This window comes from Symphalangus syndactylus, chromosome 8 (assembly GCF_028878055.3).
Source record: "Symphalangus syndactylus isolate Jambi chromosome 8, NHGRI_mSymSyn1-v2.1_pri, whole genome shotgun sequence".
Lineage (NCBI taxonomy): Eukaryota > Metazoa > Chordata > Mammalia > Primates > Hylobatidae > Symphalangus > Symphalangus syndactylus.
In genome coordinates, this window is record NC_072430.2 from 44,411,588 (window position 1) to 44,432,707 (window position 21,120).

General features: G+C 49.4%; 1 protein-coding gene across 18 annotated transcripts in view; it reads right to left on the reverse strand.

Annotated features, from left to right (window-relative positions):
- The window catches only part of RGS6 (regulator of G protein signaling 6), a 640,138-nt gene that overhangs the window by 4,592 nt on the left and 614,426 nt on the right, over window positions 1-21,120 (reverse strand). For 5 of the 18 annotated variants that reach the window (XM_055288922.2, XM_055288914.2, XM_055288916.2 and 2 more), the window contains one exon: window positions 8,507-8,573. The exons of 11 other annotated variants lie outside the window; for them this stretch is intronic. In XM_055288922.2, the coding sequence (XP_055144897.1) occupies window positions 8,507-8,573 (67 nt within the window). Of the gene's footprint in view, window positions 1-8,506; window positions 8,574-20,096; window positions 20,427-21,120 lie in introns of those variants that run through there. 2 more of the 18 variants (XM_055288915.2, XM_063644199.1) reach the window with 2 other exon arrangements.

Genomic DNA, 21,120 nt, shown 5'->3' on the forward strand with positions numbered 1-21,120 from the left:
GCAGAGTCCCGTTTGGAATGCAGGGTAGACACAAAGACCTCGCGTCCTCTTGATGACCAGTTCTGGGACCATGAAAGTGGGGGGCATTTGCCGGGGCTCAGAGCCACTGTAGGCCCCAGGGCAGTGCACTCCTGCTGTCTCCTATGTTCTTGGCTTCCCATCTGTGGCACCCAGAGGCAGAGTTTGATGAGCCCATACCAGGAAAGCCTACAAGCCTTTAAACTATAACCCATGTGGCAGTTCTTCTCAAAAACTAAAACAGTGAACTGGATCATGAGGCCTGGTGCATCAGCCATAGAGGTGCCAGGAGAGTCCCGTTGTGCATGTGCCCTGGAGAGATGGCGGAGAAGCCCCTGATCTAGGAGGGGAGTTGTGACTGGGCACCAGGAGGAGGGTGAGGGGCACGAGTAAGGCTCCGTCGCTTTGCTTATTGCCCTTACACAGTGTGTGCCCGTTCTCCAGCTCACCCTCTTTAGAAATCCGCATCATTGCGCAGGGCTTTAGAGGACAGTACGGCTAGACCCAGGCAAATCGATCACCGTGTCTGGGAAAGCACTCCAAACTCATATTATTGACAGTGGGTCAGCGACACCACCGCCATCTGTGAAGGGCAGCACATGATAGCTCGTCAGCATGGGCTGCAGTGTTTGGCAGTGAGATTGCAAGGGCCAGCGATTCCTCATGTTCATTTCCAAGTGGGGTGTGAGGGCTCGTCTTGTTTACTGGGCTTGGCTGTGTGTAAGCCAGATGTAATTAAAAAAATTGATCAGGTTTGTGAAGCCTGGTAGGGTCCTCAATAAACCTGCTGATTGATGAATTGATGGATAACGAGTTTATCTAATAAACAACATGGGCTGTGGATTTGCTGGATACAGGACAATGTGGCATCTGGCTTAGATCTCCATGGAGAGGCATGGCCAGCCTGACTTTGAGAATTCTGGTGCTACAGATAGGAGTTTGTCCAGAAATGAAATTGCCCTCAGGAGCTGTCAGAAAGTCTGCCTTTCCCTACCTCTCCTTGACCTTTTTTCTCCCCATTGCTTTCACTCCCCATTTTCACTAGTGAGACAAAACTTTTCATTTTTTTCTCCCCATCTTAAACACACACACACACACACACACACGTGTCCACAAAATCTCCCCATCAGCAACCTTATCTGAATCTTCAAATGCACTAAACTTAGCCTGCAGCAGGATACATTTATACTTGGCTAAGGAGTTTTTAATCAGATTTTTAAAAAATCCAAGAGGGTTATGGTGTCAGTCTTTGAAAATCACTAAGACAGAATGACTACTCCTTTGTCTAGACCAGGTTAGGTACAACAATAGCTCTTAGAAGGCAGAGGCTGACCTTCAAGGGCTCCCCCCAGCCCCGGGTTCTGTGGCACACACCCAGCGGTGACTCTCCTTGAGTGCCCTTTCTTACGTAGAGAGTGAGGCATTTGTCACTCGGGAATGTGCCCTCCTAGGGCAGGCCTGAAGGCAGGAAGCATGGGGGTGTGGGGCATCCTTGCTGGGGAAACACGGGGCTGCTCAGTCTAGGGGCCTCCTTGTGTGAGAGCTCTTACAAACCTCCCCTACCCCCTGTTACCCATGTCCATCCCTGTTCTATGAAAGGCACAAAGGAAGTTTGCTTTCCTCTTAGGTGCCGCTTAGTGCTGTGATAACCACCACACACCAATATCAGCTCCTCCTCCTCCTCCCATCCCTCCTCCATCAGGGCCACAAATCACACATTGTGTACCCAAATATATATGTTCTGAGTTTGCTATCCACAGCGTTTGGGGCTCTCATTTAGCTGGTGGATGGGAAAAAAAAATCACTCAAGCTTCTGAATAAGAGTCTGTTGCCAATGTGTACATTGAAAGCTCAGAGACAAAGGAGGTGAGATTTACCAGTTGCCCAAACCTTCACTGCAGCCTCATTCCTATTAGCAAGGTTATTTTGGCTGGAGAGGGGACTGTGGGTTGAGGGAGGTTGGAGACTCTACTTCTGGAGGATTATGTGTCTATTTATTTGTTTTAGGTGAATTTGGCCCTGAGGCTTCCCTACCCTCAACCCTTCCCCTTTCTACAGAACGGGCTGGGCTGGGCTGGGCTGGGCTTGAAGGCGCTAATTAATCTCTTCCTGACTAAATCCTGGAGCTCAGCCTCACAGCTCTGACTCCAAGGACCTGTGGCCAGCCCATCACTGCCCGCTCCTCCGCTTCCCCCAGCTGCTTTTATTTCCCAGGATTTCAGGGTAGGATGGTGCAGCTGACCAGCTTAGGGGCCACCCTTGGGATTGTTCCCAACCTCTCAGCAACCCAGGCGGTGTTGCTTGGCATTTTTGTCTCCCTCTCTCCACTCCTGCTTTCGCGCATTTACCAAATGCCAGCTCTGCTGCTAAAGATGGAGGTTATGAGGGTTCAGGTCGGCTTGAGAAGCAGCTCAGCCCAGCTGCAATCTACCCGCTACCCAGTGACCTCCCAGGTGAGTGAGGGCAGGCTCAGGCTGGAAGGCGGTTCATCATGCAGGATGCAGGCATGGCTAGATGCCTGGCCCGGGGCTTTGGGGAAGAAATACTGCAATCCCACTTGCTCAGCAGCTGTTTCCCTTCTGAAGAGCTGAGGCTTCTGTAGTTTTCAGTAATCAAAGTGAAATCTGATAGTAGAGGCTACCTGTGTTCAGAGATGAGCTGCCCCAAAGTGCACGCCCCTATAGGCTTGCGGGAAGCTCCTGAGGAATCCACTCCGCCCAGAGAGAGGGGAGCTCCTGCCAGTACCCTTCAGGGCACTACCCCCTCTCTTTACCCTCATCCCTGGCTCCAGTTTGGATGATCCTGAAGGAACCACTTCGGAAGGGGAATGGTAATTCTGCCTGCCTGTGTCTGGCATTTGCATAGTTACAGAGGAAGCATTTTTTTTTTCAGGGTGTGAATGTGTAATGTTCCTCAGTGCTGGTCAGTTGGGAATGGATCATGGTGCCAGGAAACTGCAGCCAGCTCAGCCCGAGGCCTTGGCGTAGCTGAGTGAAGCAGCTGAGGATGGTTGAAAATGCTATTTGCAGGCAGCCTTTGTCCAAGTGAAAAAAATATACAGTGATTAAGAACTGAGCTGCAGAAGGTACATTCCAGAGACACCAAAGCTTTGCATACCGACAAAGTGCTTTTCACCTTTGAGACATTTGGCAGACTGTAATCCAGTCGAATTTGGGATCCTTCAATTTCATGGACCATGGGCTCAGTGCTGGGTTCACTAACACCCACACATTCAATTCCCACCCTCCACTCTGATTAATCATTTCAGCTCTGTGGCCATCTTGACGGCTAGGAGCCTGGAAGAAAGTGGTCATGGAATCCTTTGTTTCTGAAAGGAAACACACAAAAGGAATGGCCCCCTTTTGTGCAGTGAGAAAAATCAACATGCTGCTTGACATGCTGTGGCTCTGTGCGTTGCACTTCCACATATTAATCAACAAAGCATGCACTATCTGGGTTACCAAGAGCTTTTGCCACTTACTTACCTGGGAGACTGATGCTAAACTCTTTCTTTGGCTGGGAGGAGGGCTGTGGCTCAAAGAGTAGCCCTGGGGGTCAGATTGGGGCATATTGGGGGACAGCAGAGCCAAGCACTAGCGGCTCAGGGAGGATCTTTTTCAATGCTAAGAGAGTAAAGACATCTGAGCTTCTGATGAGATTCTTTAGCTGATCTGCTCAGATGAACTAAGACCAAAGTTACAGATCTCAAGTCTGCCAAATCAAAATCCAGGCTATTATGGGGGTAAGAAATCAACCACGGTTGCCCCTGGAGGAGAAGGATGAAATTGATTGGAAAGGGACATGAAGGAGCCTTCTAGGGTGATGGGGTATACGTTACACGGGTGCATACAATTGTCAAATTAATTGAGCCAGGTACTTCAGGTCTGTTCATTTTACCGTGCATAATTATATCTCAAAAGAAAAAAATTAGGAAAAAAAGTCCCAGCTATGACATCTACGCCTTGGAATTTCCCACTCCTTACCCTTCTTCAGTTGCTGGGCCCATCCCTGGGTTTGGAGAAATTCAGTGCTTCCCCCTCCCAGTACAGGAGGAACCTGGATTCCTCTGTTGGGGAATTCGAACTTGCAACAGAACTAATGTGGAACACTATTTCTAGCCTCCATTGATGCGAACGGATCCCTTTGGTGTGACACACAGGCATTTTTCATCCCTGCTCATGAAAAATGGTGTTTTGTTGAATATAGCTCACCAAGCAACCTTAGCAGGCAAGAAGTGGAGGCCCCAGAGATGAGTCGTGCTCTCAAGGAGCCTGAAGGTCACCTTTGAATAGATGGTGCTCAAGTTCATAAAGGATGTATATGTGTGGAATTAGAGGCCTGGGGTGGGCTTGGGGGAGACTTGCTGAGGATAAGGGTCAGGAGCCCAAGAGACAGGTGGAAAAGTAGGGGATCCTGGCTTGGGTTCAGCAGGATGGGAGAAGCCAAAGGCCTGCCTGACTTCATCGGGTGACTCCCGGAAGGTTGTTGCCCCTGGTGCTCCTTCTCCACTGAGCAAAGCAAAAGAAATGATTTTAAAAGGGAATGCAAAGAATTCCGTGGCATCTTCTTCCTCAATGATGTCTAAAACTGGGGAGAGAGAGTGCTGTCTGTCTGAGAAACGCTGGCAGGCAATGGTGGGAAAATCCACACTTAACCTAGAATAATTTCAAAACATTTTTTAAATTCTCTATTTCTTATCACCCTCTATTCAACTCTGTGAAACAAGGTGGGGCATATGAAATGGAAAAACCGGGCTATGGAACCCATTATGGTTCCTCCACAACAGAGGTAGGTCAGAGCAGCATGGGAAGGAAGACAGGCTATTCCTGTCTTTCTCACCCTTCTGCAGTGAGGAGGGGTGGGAGCCTGTGGCTGACCCACTCCTGGGGTCTGTGTTACTTGTAGGGCCTTGGCAAGCTTCCTCATCTCTCTCAGGGGCTTAAGGGCATTTTATATGCTTTTAAAGTATTTTTTTATTTGACCCTTTTAAAATAGGAAGCTATATCACAAACACAAAACAATACCCCAATTTTTTAAAAAAGTCAAGGGATAGATGAAAAATGAATTAATCAAAAAAGAGAAGTTCACTGATTGAAGAATTAATAAATGGTACATTCATGAATACTTAAAACTGAACCTGTTTAAAAAATAAGAAATTTGATCAAAATAAACATAATGGATTTTTTTCTTGCAACAGCAGCCCCCCGACCCCCACATTCTTATGTACAGTGATATAAACACTCAGGCTCTGCCTGGTAAACAGTGGGGATGGAGGAGGTACCCAGCAGTCACGTCTTCTGAAAGCAATTCCCACAGAATGTCACTGGGACCACTAGTAGGCTCAGACACCTTACTCATCCTGTATTGGTGATATGGTTTGGCTCTGGGTCCGCACCCAAATCTCACCTTGAATTGTAATCCCTGTAATCCCCACGTGTTGAGAGCGGGAACTGGTGGGAGGTGATTGGATCCTGGGGGTGGTTTCCCCCATGCTGTTCTTGTGATAGGGAGTGAGTTCTCACGAGATCCGATGGTTTTGTAAGTGTTAATACACACTTGCTCCCTCTTGCCTGCTGCCAAGTAAGACTGCTTCCCTTTCCACCACGATCGTAAGTTTCCTGAGGCTTCCCCAGCCATGTGGAACTGTGAGTCAATTAAACCTCTTTTCATTAGAAATTACCCAGTCTCAGGTATTTCTCTATAGCAATGTGAAAATGGACTAATATAATTGGCAACTACCAGTGCTTTAAAATATTTTAAAGTTTTTGAATTTACAGAAGAAGAATTGCCAGTTCTCCTATCTGGATTAAATGGAAAAGGACTCACCTATCCCCTGATCTTCCCATGGGCCTATTTGATGGAATGGCATGGGTAGCTCATGGACCCTCCCTCCTCAAGTGCCTTGCTCTTCAAATCACCCAGGCCTTGACAGTGGCATGGTGAGGATGGTCCCCCACTAGGAACACAGGTAGCTGTGAGGACAGTTACTAACAGCCACCTCCTGATGGATCATTGAGCAACTATTGTGTGTCAAGCATGCGAGGCATTTTACAAGCACCCGCACTTATGTCCACAACATGCTTGCCAGTTAGGCATTTCTATAAATGCCACTAAATGAACAAGGAAACAGACTCAGAGTTTGAGTAACTTGCCTGGGAGTGCATGGCTAGTCAGTGACAAAGCTGAGTTGGTTGGCCTTCACGACCCATGCCCCTCTTACTTTGCATGTGGCTGTCACTCTCAAGGAAGGAGGCAGATGGAAACACTCAGGGATGAAGGATTCCCCTGTGCCCACTCGCACTGGGCAACCTCTCTGGGCAATGTAGGGTGATTTTCTCAACTTCCCTGAGAAAAGAACTTAAGTTCTTGAGCACGCTTGAACCTATCAGGCGGGTTCTACGCTGCAAAGGGGCTTCCCCGCATCCCATTTGGAAATCCTGAGAGAAAGGAGGTGCCATCTGCTGGCTGACAAGCCTGGCAAAAGGGGCTTTTGGTTACTGCACTGAGCTGGGGCACAGATCACCATGGCTTGGTGCATGTAGATTTCAGGTGGTAGCTGCTGGACAGGCCGGGTGAAGCCACCATTCTGTTTGTGGCTCTGTGTTACTGATGCTGATGCCTCTAGGAACACACATGGCAAATGCCCCAGGGAGGACAGAAGCAGGTGTGATGTTTCCCTTTCTAAGGTGGGGCAGGCAGGGTGGCCTTACTCTAATGAAAACCAACCCCACTTTAAATCATTCTAGGCCAAGTGCCTAATTTGGGGTGCCCCGCCAGGTGGGGGAAGCCCTCCCTGCTGGTGTTCCTGGCACCTCGGACCCTGGCCTCACCATGCTCATCACTTACTTCTGCCTGTCAAGTTCTGCTGAGTGATGGGGGACCTTTCTCCATGGCCCCCCAGCTGTGCAGGGACAAATCCGGAGCTGGGCAGGGATGGTGGGAGAGACAAGCACTCAGCAGCTGAGCCCTACATGAGTGGCAGAATGCCAGGCCCATACTCCCCGGTCTCATGTCCAAGTTGTGCATCTCCATTCTCCCTGCTACTCTGCCTCCCCGTGTGGTGGAAATGCCCCCTTTTTACATCAGATCTCTCTTCTCTCCCTCCTCTCATCTGACGGAACAACCCTGTTGCTCTTTCTCCGCTCAGCTTGCAGGAAATTCTTGGTGGCTTCAAGAGTGGAATGAGGGCGGCATTCTGCCTGTAAGGCCTCTCGGTGGCATGTCTTCCTGTGACCCACTTAATGCCCGCCTCTTCCTCTTCTCCTCCTCCTTCCCAAATGGACTCTGGCATCTAAGCTCTGGTTCACTCCAAATTAGGCAAGGACCAAAAGGCTCTAGGAAAGGGACATGGCTGTGTTGCTATTGGCAACAAGTTGATGCTACTTTTTTCCAACTAGGAAATTCAAGTAACTCTTGACTATGACTACGGGAGACAGTGAAGCTGGAATTTAGTTACTTGATATTGTGGACAAAGCGGCAAGAGAAAGTTATTTGGTTGGCAGTATGTGATTCTCCTGAGGACCTATGAGGACTCTGACTCCATCCTCCTAAGGACACTTATCTCTTACAAATGTGTTCACCCAAAACACATACATTTCTTAGGGTCCTTGGTTTAGCCAGCTGAAAAGGTGAAGCCTAGAATTGCTGACCTCTCATCCCCCCACAAAAGCATAACAATTCTGTGAATGTCCATGTCCATTTGGATGCATATGAAAAGAGGGCCAGCTCATTTCTTTCTTCCCCACTATCAGGAATGCAATTTAGCAGGCACATATCAGACATGCATTCCTAACCTGAAGAAGAAGTATAGCAGGAAACAGACTAAGCACCGTTTTCAGGAGATACCCGGACAGAAACTTAGGTCATTGAAATTCTTAGCTACAGAGAACCTTATTTCCCTACAGGCTCTTTTCACGTGCTGCTGAGATGCTTTTAGTCCCCATGGGACAGGGGATGGGCGGCTTCCCAGCTTTCTTCTCCCCGATGGTATAGTGTGTAGAAATGTGAGATTGCTATGTTTCCTGCAGGATTTGGCCCAGGGCCCACAGGGGAAGAGTTATGGAAGCTTTCACCAGGAAATGAAGCCTAAGGATGCTGCTATTGGATTTAGAAGCATCTTCAAAGGTAGTGGGTATTCCCTGTTCTGCTAGGGAATGGGACTAGGAGAAGAGAGTTACTGGGTCAATACCTAAGGATGTTATCTGCACATTGCCTCTGGGACAAGGGACTCATCTCAGCATCATTTCTGGACCCCTCAGCTCCTTGTTTCTTAGGAGAGAAAAACTATGGGTACAAAAAATGGGCAGAAAAAGCAGAGACACCAAGAAATGGGTGCTGCTGACTGTCCCTGGAACCAGGGCATGAGAACAGGAGTGGTGGGCAGAGACGATGCCATGGACAAACAGATCATCTCTTTTGGATTTTGGAACACCTTCTGTGCAGAAGGATCCCACAGGTTAGAGAGCGTGCGAACGCCGGGATCACTCACCCACTGCTGGAAGGAAGCCACCTCGGGGGTGAAATGCAGCGGCCATTCTGACTCTGCGCCAGCAGCACTAGGCAATTGTGTTTTTAGGAAGGGAAGTGAAGAATAACTTATCCAGCTGAAACTGTGAAGACCTGTGGCTTTAGAGGAGCCCCTGCCCGGACACACACACAGCTGCAGAGGGCATGCAATCCATGCAACAGAGACACTTGCAGGTTTGCAGCTTATGGTTATATGCACACCATACACTGAACACAGAGGCGAATATCAGGCAGGCAGCACATGCACCTGTGTATACACCTGTGCACATGTGCATACACCTGTGCATGCGTTCATGTGCATGTTTAGACCACAGGCACTTACAGCAGCATCTCATGCAAGGTGCATAGGCAATCACTTGTTTGGCTGTAGAGTTTTATGTCAGCTCCTAAGATGCCACTCTGACAAATACTGCAAACTTAAAGCATTCACCTTAAAATATATATATAAAAATGGAATTCTCCCCCATGAAAAAGCCATTTATTGACCTCACTGGAAATAACTTCTCCACTTCTGTTTCTGTCAGTACTATAGGCAGTAGGAGTGCCCACCCCAGGGGTCCGGTTTATCAAGGAATTTCAAAGCATCCCCTGCCACGTGCTTTTGACTCCTCCACTACCTCGCTTTGGAATAAGTGCTTAAAAAAGAGAAAGCTCTGTTTATCGGACTGACGGAGCAACTGGAGTTGTTGAGGTTGCATTGCCCAGGGTGGCTCCAGGCAAGCAGACAGCTGAGAGGTGAGTGTTTCTGTCATGTGGAGGGCTACATTTGGAGGAGTGGATTTCACCTTCTTATTTTGGGTAGACCCATTCCTTATCTGTGTCTGGTAGCAGGAGGCACCTTCGGGTCCTTCACCTCAGTAGGGCGCCAAATGCCAGATCCCCATAACACGTGCACCATTTGCCTGGTGGCCCTCCCCACCTCCCAGCACCTCACAGGCTGACAAGCCCCCCAGTTCCCACAGCTTCCCGGGAAGTACTTAGGGGCCCCAGGAAATCAACCATAGAACAGAAGCTGGCCTGCTGGGCACCACAGTCCCTTCATTTCCAGGAAATGCAGAAAAACTCTCTGAGTGAGTTGACTTTAAAAATAAGCCAACAATAATAGCTGCCATTTATTGAGTAGTTACTGTGAGCTGATCTCTGTAATACATGCACTTTGCACAGACTGTCATATAGGATATACCCACGTACCCACCCTCAACTACAAAATATATATAATGATGCCTATCTTGAAGAATATTGTTGGAAATTAAATAAGGTAATAAGCACAGAGCTAAGTATGAGCTGCAAATAATATCATAATGAAACTAATTCTAAGAGCTATACCTGTTAAGCACACGCATGGCACACAGTGTGCTAAGGATGTTATGCATTTCATTACTATGCATTTACTCTTATCTCCCTTTTATGGATAAGGAAACTGAGGCTTAGAGAAGCTGTGCAATTCAAACAGCTAAGTGATGGAGCTGAAGTAGAACCAAAGTCCATCCAGGCAAAGCCAGCATGACACAGTACAACACTGTGAGTGTGAGCTCCCAATAAATGGCAGCTCTTGCGATCACATCCTCAGTTAATGCCAACACCTACCCTGTGCAGTGGGCTTTGTTGTACCCGTCGGACATGCAAGTGACTTACCCGGGGTCATATAATATCAGGTGGAGAGAAAGGGATTCAGCTGGGGTTGCCTGTCTCAAACTTAGCTTACTTCTCTGCATTTTGGTGGGTACTAAAGGGACGTTGTTCTCAAGGGGTCACGCAAGCAGGTCACCTTCAGTAGTGGATGGGAATGCAGTTGGGGGGAAATGTCCCTGCCACATTTTTGACATTTAACTCCAGGTGGTTGGTGCTGCTCAGTCACAATCCAGCTCCTTGCTCTTTGGAGACACAGGTAGTGAGGTAACTGGCTACCAGCAGGGTAAAAGGCAGTCTGGTTGGTAAGGGACTGTCAGCCACGAGCAGCCAATCAGGGGCCTCTCAGAAACACAGTCCTGCTGGAGCAAGATGCACTTCACTGTGTGGGCATCTGTGTAGTCCCCAGGGAATACAGAAATGAGGGGAACCTGGATGAACCTGCTGAAGGGTGGGTCACGGGGCTCACACACACAACCCATGCTCCTTGATGGTCCTTCTCATGATGTCCTACAGCTCTGATAACTATTCAAGAAAGCTATAAGCTGGGCACGGTGGCTCACACCTGTAACTCCAGCACTTTGGGAGGCCAAGGTGGGCAGATCACTTGAGGCCAGGAGTTCGAGACCAGCCTGGCCAACATGGTGAAACTTCGTCTCTACTAAGAGTACAAAAATTAGCTGAGTGTGGTGGTGCAGGCCTATAATCCCAACTACTCAGGAGGCTGAGGCAGGAGAATCGCTTAAACCTGGGAGGTGGAGGTTGCAGTGAGCTGAGGTGGTGCCACTGCACTCCAGCCTGGGCAACAGAGCAAGGCTCTGTCTCAAAAAAACAAAAAAAAAAACAACAACAAAACAAAACCCCACCAAAAACCAAACCAAAACAACAACAAAAAGAAAGCAAGCAAGCTATGATTAAAGACTAGCCAAGAATGAGATGTGAAGCTGAATCATTACCTAGGAAACCTCTATCAGGTGTAAAACCACTGGATCGTGATGACTCACAAAGGCTAGTGATTGACTCCTTTAATTATTTAGAATTATGGATGCCTCAGAACCTTCCAGTATTTATTAACCAGGACAGAGCACGTATCAGAATTCCCCCACTACTTTTGCTGCAGATTACAAGGTTGGGTTGAGTGTTGTCTTGGATGCGCCATCTCCATTTCCCAGTGTAATGTGCTATGATGTTAAGGCCAGGCTTTCAGTCCTTGCTTGACAGTCTGTCTTTTCCTATTAGGCACAGGGGCTCAGATGCACTTGACGCTTGGTGCAAACAAAAAAGGCCAGGGGCATGGTGTGGAATGGTTCTCCAGCCCTGTCACTAAGTACAGGTGCCCTCTGCCTCCCTGCCCTCCCTCTCCCTGACCTCTTATACCCAGGCACCAACTGCGCCTGATAGAGTTTTAATGGAATATCTGAGAGAACATAGTAGCAATCAACCCTGACTGGGCTTTCTTTAGCTGTAAAAAGTGTCCTATTAAAACTTTGCTGACTTTACCGGGATTGCCATGTTTAATGAGAGGCCTCGAAGAATTTGAAAGCAAAAGATGAAGAGAGGAAAAAAGTCACAAGCTGTAATCACCATAATTACACAATCCCACGATGAGTTGAAAGCAGCCCTGGTGAAGCCCGAGAGAGGAGGGAGTGTCATCGGCAATCGGGGTGGTTCTTAGGACAGCTGGAAAGAATGTGACATGGGAACCCTTCCCTTTCCCTGAGCTGGGCTGAGGACAAGTCTCCCTGGCAGGGCCCCAGAGGAGGGAAGCCAGGGTGGGGGCACAGTTTCTCCTCACTCCGAGGCCTCTGGGGGTGTGCCCTGCTCCTGGCCAGGCTGAGGTGGGGTTTTTTTGGGTGGTGGAGTGGAGTTTTGCTCTGTCACCCAGGCTGGAGTGAGGTGGTGCAAGCTTGGCTCAATGCGACCTCCGCCTCCCTTGTTCTAATGATTCTCCTGCCTCAGCCTCCTGAGCAGCTGGGATTATAGACCTGTGCCACCACACCCGGCTCATTTTTGTATTTTTAGTGGAGACGGGGTTTCACCACGTTGGCCAGGCCGGTCTCGAACTCCTGAGCTCAGGTGATCTGCCTGTCTCGGCCTCCCAAAGTGCTGGGATTACAGATGTGAGCCACCATGCCCGGCCGGCTGAGGTGTTTTTGATGTTAGCTCATTTACCTGGAATCTGGAAGTGGCATTGGGTAAAAGGCAAGTGACTTTATGATCCTTTTTGCTTTCAACAAAACACCCTTTCCGGATGGGAACTATGACAGGACGAGCTTTCTCCAACCTCGGGCCAGGACGCCCCATGCACATGGCCACCCTGGCTGTGCTGGGGCTCACTGCACGATGGTTGCCAATGCCCTGTGCCAGTAGGCGCCTGTGTCCTCCACTTGCTGACCTCCTTTCAGACATTAGGAGAGAGAGCCCTGTTGCCCAGAGCTCAGCTGCTGTGGCAGCAAATGACAAAAAAAACAAAAAACAAAAAAAAGAAAAAAAGGCAAGGATGACATGTGAAGGGCAGTAATTCCACTTCCTGATGGTTTCCCTTGCTTTGAGTGTGTCATCTTGTGGCTTTTTCTCCCTCAAGGCAGAGTCTAGTCTTGAGTCTTTCGTATCCCTCTCCTTCAATCTCAGCAAACTCCCTCCTTATAATTCATTCTCCTTTTCCACGACTTATTTATAAACCACAGAATGAAATGCAGTCAGATCCATTTAACAAGTATTTGGGGCAGCATAGAATTCCAGTTGCAAAAGATCATGGGATCCGGTGTGGATACCTACTCTGCACTATCCTTGGCCATTCAGCTTCTAAACGGCTAGGCACAGAGCTCGTTACCCTTTGAAGGGGACATAGTCCATTGTTGGAATATTTTGTTATTGTTAGAATATTTTTAGTATCTTCTATCTATCTTCTAGCCATTTGTTCTAGCCTTGCTCTCTGGAGCAACCCAGAAGTGTCCACTCTTGAAGACAAATGCAAAGTGCTCACGGTGGCCGTCAAGTCTGCTGGGGGGCTAGACATTTTTACTCCAGCCTCTTCCGATGTGGCTTCCAGGGTCACTTTCTCTCTCTAGTTCTTCTCTCTGAATTGTCTCTAGATGTTAAAGTTCCTGATAATGTGGGGGCTTGGAACCAAGACTTAATATTGCTTAGAGCAACAAAAAGCAATGGAACACTTTTCCTTTCCCACTTTTGTTATATAGCCTAAAGTTGCCCTTTGGAAAGCAGCTGCATTCTGCATTTGCTTACACTAAGCTTGTCGTCATTTTTTTTTTTTTTTTAACTTGATTTTTAGGAAAGGCTACAAATGCCATTCTGTAGTTGGGAAACCGAATTCCAAAAAAAAAAAAAAAAAAAACACACACTAATATGATCTGGTAAAATGTTATCTGTTTTGACCCATCATCCCAGCTGCAGGAAATGCTTTCCAAATATAATTCCATTATCTACCAAATGAGCCACACTTTGGAGGTCTGGATCTTTGAATGTGGTTGGAATGTTTGTCTCTTCATCCAAGTCATCAAAAAGGATATTGGATGCGCCATGGCTGAACCCTTGTGGCCCACTCAGAGACTGCCTTTCCAGCGGACATAGATGGATTAATACACCCTCTCACCTGCCATGAAGACGCCGAATATACTCACTTCACCTACATAGGGGCAAACAGGGAAGTGGAGGTGAGCAGGGGGAGGGAGGAAGGAATGGACTTTGCTTTCACCCTTATTGTACTGCTAACAGGCCACATGTGAGTATTTTCTGGAGTGGGGAATGTATTTTTTAAGGTTACCCTTCTACAGTAAGCCAGACCGCCATGGGGGGTGTGGAGAGAATCTGCCAAATATTTATTACACCAACGAGGCCCATTCCCATATGTGGCCATGGTGCTGTTGCTCAGGTTGATAGGATGTGGCCATGATCAGGGGGCATGGAAGAACCGCTGCCCTATGGGCCCTGCCACTGCTGGGGTGGCTCCATGCTTCCAACCCCATCTCACCTTCCCACCCATTGGGAAGCCACTAAGCAAACACCCAAGGGTCTTTCTCTCATCCACCTTTGGGCAAACATGACGAAACTAAAAATCCCACTGCTCTGAGTCCTTCTAAGCACCCCTCCCCGCCCCCAGCAGTGTCCCATTTAGCCACACTGCAGGAGGGGCAACATCTTACAGGCTATTCCTACCTATGGACACGTATCCTGGCCTCCTTCCAAAATGTCATGCTTTCCTAACTCAACTCAAACCAGGGACACTCATTTGCTATTTTAAAAAGGGGAAGCATCCCCTGTTGTTTCCACGAGGTGCTCGTTTTGGGGGGACTTCCATGGGTGGGGGGGTCTTACTTCTTGGCCTTTGAGGTCCTCAGACTTGAAGCTCTCTGACTTCTCTTTGAACTTGCCAGTCTGGACCACAGGCAGAGTTGGGTCTCCTCTCCTTGAGCTTGACATTGGCAGTGCTGTTGCCTTGCCAGACTCCTGCCATTGGATGCTCTTTCTCTGGCCCCTTCTGCTGCGGTGCTGCTGCTTCCCAGACAGGACTGAGGCAGGCTCTGTCCTAGGCAGAGGCGGGCATCCTGTCTTCTAGGTGGTTGGCCTTCCCGCTGTTTATCCTGTGGGGGGCCCTGCACTCCCTTTCACTCTCTGCCTTCTTACTAGGCAGGTGGGAGCCCACACAGTTCCCATGTGACTGCATGAGGATGGCACTGGGGTCTGACTGCACAAGTGACAAGCATGCCGAGACCCCACAACCCCATCATCAGCCGCTTGTAAAGTGAGAGCGCCTTTCCTGAGAGTGGGTGGGAGGAAGGCACTGCCATGGCGAAGGCCTGCAGGTCACCTCCCGAAATAGATCCCTGCTTGGCATACACACACTTTGCCCCCAGCCTGCCTTGCTAGAGACTGGCAGGGTACGCGATTTGGATCTGAATCAGTGGCTGTAAACACACAGCTGTGTCTTTCTGCCTCAAAGGATTTGATTTTCACTTGACTGCTTGGCACATTGGGGTCTGGGGAAGGCAGGAGAGGGCCTGGGCGGGGGTCGAGGGAGGGCCGGCCAGGGAAAGCCAGGAGCAGCTGCCCCCAACGGGCCCTGATTGCCCGACATGTCCAGAAGGTGAGTCACCAGTGGGGTTTTTCTCCAAGTGGGCACTCCGTGGGGAGGGCATTTTGGCTGCTTTTGGCGGACAGGTTGAACCATCAGTGGGAACAGCTGGGGGTTCCTCCTTCCAAGGGAAACGTCAGGGTCTAGGGCCCAGCGTCTCAAAAATGACAACCAACTTCTGGCCTTTTTTGATAAAAGTCTCGAGACTCCTGTCAAGCCTGTGAGGAGCCACTTTGTCACTGTGTCTTCTCTGCACCCACCAGCCATACTGAGTCTGTTGTTTTACATTTTGTAGTTTATAAAAAAATAGACTTTTATATTTTCATTTTCCAGCTACAAAACTATAACAGTAAATATGCTTTTCCTAATTTCACACAGAGCCAAGATAAAAAGCAAAGCATAGAGGAGTTGTAACCTGGTCTTAACCACGGACTTCACCACTGATTGTAAACAGGATAACACTGTCTCTTGTACTCTTATTTCCCATCTCTAAAAGAGGACAGCGACAAGCTGGCCCAGGGTTCCCTAGGGAACCAGAAAGCCTGGTAGCAGGTAAGTAGCAGAGTGTGCTCAGATTCCCGAGTGCTCACATTTCATCCCTTCCTATACCCATAGTGCCCCTGGGACCCCACAGTGCATGAAGTGCTGTGGCAACACTGACCCTGGTGTCCACCTTTCTGCCCAGCTGACCCCACCTGACACACACACAGCTGGGCATCCAGACCGGAAGGGCGGGGACTGCAGAACTGGCAAGCTGAAGGGTGTAGGGCACTCACCCTGTTCTCTGTGAGTCCTCCCTGACCCTCCGGCGACTCACCGTGGACGAGTGAACCCTGAACAACTGAGCAGGGTCTGTGGTGTAGGTGTGGGGAGCCCGGGGCACTCAGTTCTCCTGCCAGTGCATGTCCAGGCTTTGTAAATACACCCAACTCAAGTCTATCCACGGTTTATTTCCCAGCCTCACAGGCTGGCAGGCACTTCTGAATCAGGTAACTAACTAACTGGGCAAGAAGACAGCTCCTCTCCCATTCTAAGGAATGAGTCATACAACTCAGAAATCTCAGGACAGAGGGAAGCACAGACCTGTAGGACACCCCTAGCTGGAAGGGACCATCGAGATGACCTAGTCCAAGTCATTTCAGAGGAGAAAACCAGGGCTCAGAGAGGGCTAGTGATTTGCTTGAGGTCACATAGTTAGCAAGCTGAGGCTGGAAGCAGGAGCCAGTCTGCAGGAGGGCTGCTGAGGTGTCTCAGAGTCCCAGGACATGCACTTGCTGCTCCAGACAGGCAGGTTTCCATGCTTTCCTTCCCAAACAAACACTTCGATGGAAGTCTCCCTCCAGCTCCAGCCAGGGCCAGGGTTTCACTGCAGCTGGATCTCAGCGCTCTGAGATGGGAGAGGCTGGCACTAATGTTTGTGACCCAGTGGTCCCAAAGGAGTCCAAGGACTGTTTGCAATAAAAACTAACCCTTTGGAAAGATTTTTAGCCAATTGGCCCTTGCCAGAGGCACAGAAAGATCATTTCAACTGAGGTCAAAGCCCTCTGGGGACTCTGCTGAGTCTAGGTATTTGGGAACTCATTCCACCAGGGTGCAAGGCTGTTCCCCATGAAACCTTGAGGAGGAGGGGAAACCACCACCGCCTTCCTGGGGCAGGAGCTGCTCCTGTCGGATGGCCCTGGTTTGCCTGCCTGCTCCCTCCCCTGCAGAGAGCCTCAGCCCTCCACTTCGGTCAGCACCTGGGCCTGGAGCTGGGAGTTTCTCTCTGCAGAGCTGCCTGGAGAGGGGTGAGGGAGCTGTTGACTTCTTGGCTCTCATTAGCTCTTCCTTGGCTTTTGGCAGGGGAAGGAATGGGGGAGGGAAGGAGGGGGTGAGGGAGGCTGAGTGGCAGCTGGCTCCCAGAGCTTCCCGCTCCCCATCTGACTTGCCTGCTGCATTCCTTGGCAGGCAGGACAGGAAAGCCTGTCGCAGAGATGCCACCCATCACATGCCAAGCCTTCTGCAGCTTCCGGCCCTTCCTGCTGCAATTCCAAGGAGCACCTTGGCAAAGCTAAACTTCGATGCTCTCTTAGGAGGTGGATGAACGCCTGGTCCTCCTCTTCCCTCTCCTCCATGGCCTCCGGTGCTTGCTCTGGCACCAGCAACCCCATTTTCTATCTAATCTATCTATCTTTGGAGCCCAAGGCTGGAGCTGATGAAGCTCTCAAGAGGGCAGGTAAGGTTTCAACTGAGCGTCCAAAGGTACCCAGGGAGGCTGACACCAGCCTCACTCAGGGCTGCCATTTTCTCCTAACTAACTTCAGTGCTATCACCCTCTGTGGCTTTTTCTGTGGAACTGGACAGAGGAGCAAAGGAGTTTCTCCAGCTTCTCCTCCCCAGGTTGGAGTTCTCACCAGATGGCTTCAGCCGGTATCTCAACAAGGGAGCTGCTGCTGTGGCTTGGCCCCATTTCCTCTTGCCCCCTCTCCCTCCCACGCATGCTCCTGGTCCTCTATGTCAGAGCCAGGCCCTCTGTGGTGAGGGCCCCACCCCACTGTGGTAGACTCTGTGGAAGCTGAAGCAACAAGCACACTTAAGAGCGAGCAGGGGGCTGGGTGTGGTGGCTCACGCTGTAATCCTAGCACCTTGGGAGGCCTAGGCAGGTGGATCACTGGAAGTCAGGAGTTTGAGACCAGCCTGGCCAATATGGTGAAACCCCGTCTCTACTAAAAGCACAAAAATTAGCCGGGCGTGGTGGCGTGTGCCTGTAATCCCAGCTACTCGGGAGGCTGAGGCAGGAGAATCGCTTGAACCCAGGAGGCAGAGGTTGCAGTGAGCCAAGATTGTGCCACTGCACTCCAGCCTGGGAGAGTGAGACCCCGTCTCAAGAAGCAGTGGGAGGGTGAGCGTTTCAGCTCTGGCCACCTTCATGCTCCTATTGTCTTGTGAACTGCAAAACCAGGAAGACAGCAGAGAGTGGCAGGCTGGTCATCACCAAGCAACAGGAAGAGTCTCCAGTGAGAGAAGGCACCTCCTCTCCCTGGTCAGTAACGCCTGAGACTTCCCACCAAAGAATCTGAAGAACATCTGGAAGGTGAAGCAAAGGCAACCCACAGTGACTAGCCAGATTTCTCCTACTGTGGTTTTCATATGTTACAGCCACTGTGAAAGGAAGCTTCCCCATGAGCAGGATTAGGCAGAGACAGACAGGCTCCAAATCACATGACTTGAGGCCATGTACTGGGGGCCCTGGAGAAGCCGCTATGTGTTACAGCTCTTTCTGAAACTGAGGCTCCTTGGACAAGGGCGGTCAGGTACAGTGGTGTGGGTTATTCACTGCACAAGGGCAGCTGAGGATCAAAAGGCGCTGAAAGCCAGCCTGTGTTTTGCCTGGCCAGCTGGGCATCTGTGGGGCTGGGCCCACCAGAGGGAGTCTTGTTTTCCATTTTGGATGAACGTGCATTGTAGGCTAGTTGCACCCTGTCGTGGACTTCAGTCATGTTTAGTTCAGAACCTGGGCCTTATCAAATAAGCAGGTTTGTGGTTTCAGTCTGCAAAATGACAGGATACTCGGCATAGCGTCCCCAGTCATTTGCTTTGTATATTCAAGTCCTGGGTGACCTGGAATGAAGCTTGCATTCGAAAGAGAAGCTCATACAGCACTTCCTCTATTGACTGAGGAGTGCCAGGCCCCTTCGGCACCCAAACTAACATGGCCCTAAAAGCTTCCATGAACCACATTAAATGTCTCCTTAGGACCTCATGGAAAAGGGAGCATGTGTGGTCTTAACAGATAATCCGTCTATATTATGGCACAACATAAGACTTGGAAAGAACAATTTGTTTTTTCCAAGTGTTTCTCTTCTACCAAAAAAAGAAAGGACATTGGCATGTTCTGGGGAGAAATTCCGAATTCAGATTCAGTCTTGACAAGCCTCCAGCTGAATGAGTTATCCAATCACCTGGATCAACATTATTTTATTTTTTTTTTTTGCCATCAATTAATCCTAAATGGTAATTGGCCTCAAGTCTTTCTTTGGTCCGTGAGCTGCCCAGCTTCACTCCCCTATTTCCATTATGGGCCCCATGACATGGGTCATGTTCTTACACATTTTTCCCAGCAACACGGGAATGCTATTGAACTGGCCCTTCATTTAGTTTTATAGCTTGCAGTATATAGCAGATGAAACATTCACGTAGATCTTCTCTTAGAGAAATCAAATACTTTAGACATATGATATTCAGAGAATGGCTATCAAATTGCAAGGCATATTGGTTGGTCAGTTAATTCTGTTTGATGAGACCACTGGGCTGTTGAGACCAGATTCCTGGGTTCCAGCCTTAAGTAATCTGAGAGCCAACATATGGGTCATATCCCCAAACTTAGCCATATCTTGTGGGGGTATGGTGTCACCCCAAGAGCAGAAGGAGCACGGGTGGCAATCCATCTCCACCACTGGAACCCCAAATTCTGCATGCATCACTTAGTAGAGTTTCTTGTTCATAAAAGAATAGCAGGGAATTTAGGTATTTTTTTTTTAAATTTTGGGCCTTTTATCCATACCCTCAGGAGCTTAGGATACTTTTCTCCTTCAGCTCGCTCTGAAACTCTCCCATGTGTGCACTTCAGACACTTAGGGGTGTCTTGGTGCTTTCTTGTTCCAAATGCTTTGCTAACAAACCTTGGAGAACCCCCAAGCCAACACCACTTCTGGGATGAAGGGAAATCAATAAACGCCCCTCATAGAGCTTCGGCGAGACCATTCTTGCCTTTCTTGATACTCACTTCTCTTGAAAAACAGCCTGAAGATGTCTGGACGTTTTGTCCAATTACCAGGCTTCCTCTCTCGCACCCGCGGCCTGCACGGTCACCCTGAAGAGCTTCCTGGGGCTGTCAAGGCTCTGCTCACAGTTTGTACCTGAGAGTCACAGGCACCCTTGGCTTGTCAGCAAAATCCCTTAACATCCTCTACCCGCCTAGTAGCCAGGCCTCAAAAGAGACAGAGAGAGATGGGATCCCACTACCTTCTCTCAGGCCATCATGGAGTGAAGGAAGTCCCAGAGGCCTTGACTCTGACAGCCCGTGGCAGCTTCTTGGTGTGTGGAGCCCCGTGGCCATGGCAAACCAGCCATGAAGATAGACGAGGCACTCGCAGGCCTTGTGTTCTGCACATTCTGATTTCTCATGAGGAAAGGCCACAGAGAGGGAAAAGGGAAGGGATGGATACCGATGTTTAATTGCCACCTACTAGAGTTATTTGAGGTTTACATGTAGCAAATTCAAGATAATGTTTAAATGCACTTAAAATGCATCTAGCTATCAGGTAAATGACTAGGCTGCTTTCAACCCGGGATCCTTAGACTTTTTCTTAAAAGGATGAAATACGTATACCAGTCACGCAGTGGTCATCCTCAACAGAGGTGGAACAAAGGCAAGTCAGTATCAATGGGCTGCCACCCTTCGGGAAGGGAATGTGGCCAGTTCCCTGCACGGGACCCCTGCTCTCTGGTTCCCTCTGGTTTGATGTCCATGGTACAGGATGGGCCCCATGATTGAGCGGGATTGAGTAGTTCTTGTGCACTGAGCTCAACGTTCAAATCTTGGGGCAACCAGCATGGAAAGAGGAGATTGGCCTGTGGTGGTCTACAGACCGTGGTAGAGAGTCTCAGCCACGCACCCCAGGGAAGAGCCACGGACTCCCCACTCCCACCTGTTGCCACGGCTGTCTTTATGTGCCATTGTGGGGAGCTCTACCACTCTCTAGCTGGGGCGTACCATGAACCTGTAGGAATCTGAAGCCCATCTTTACCCAGCCTGTTAGAATCAAGGCCTGAGGAGACCGGTAGAACCTTGCCCCCGGGGAGTACCCAGGACA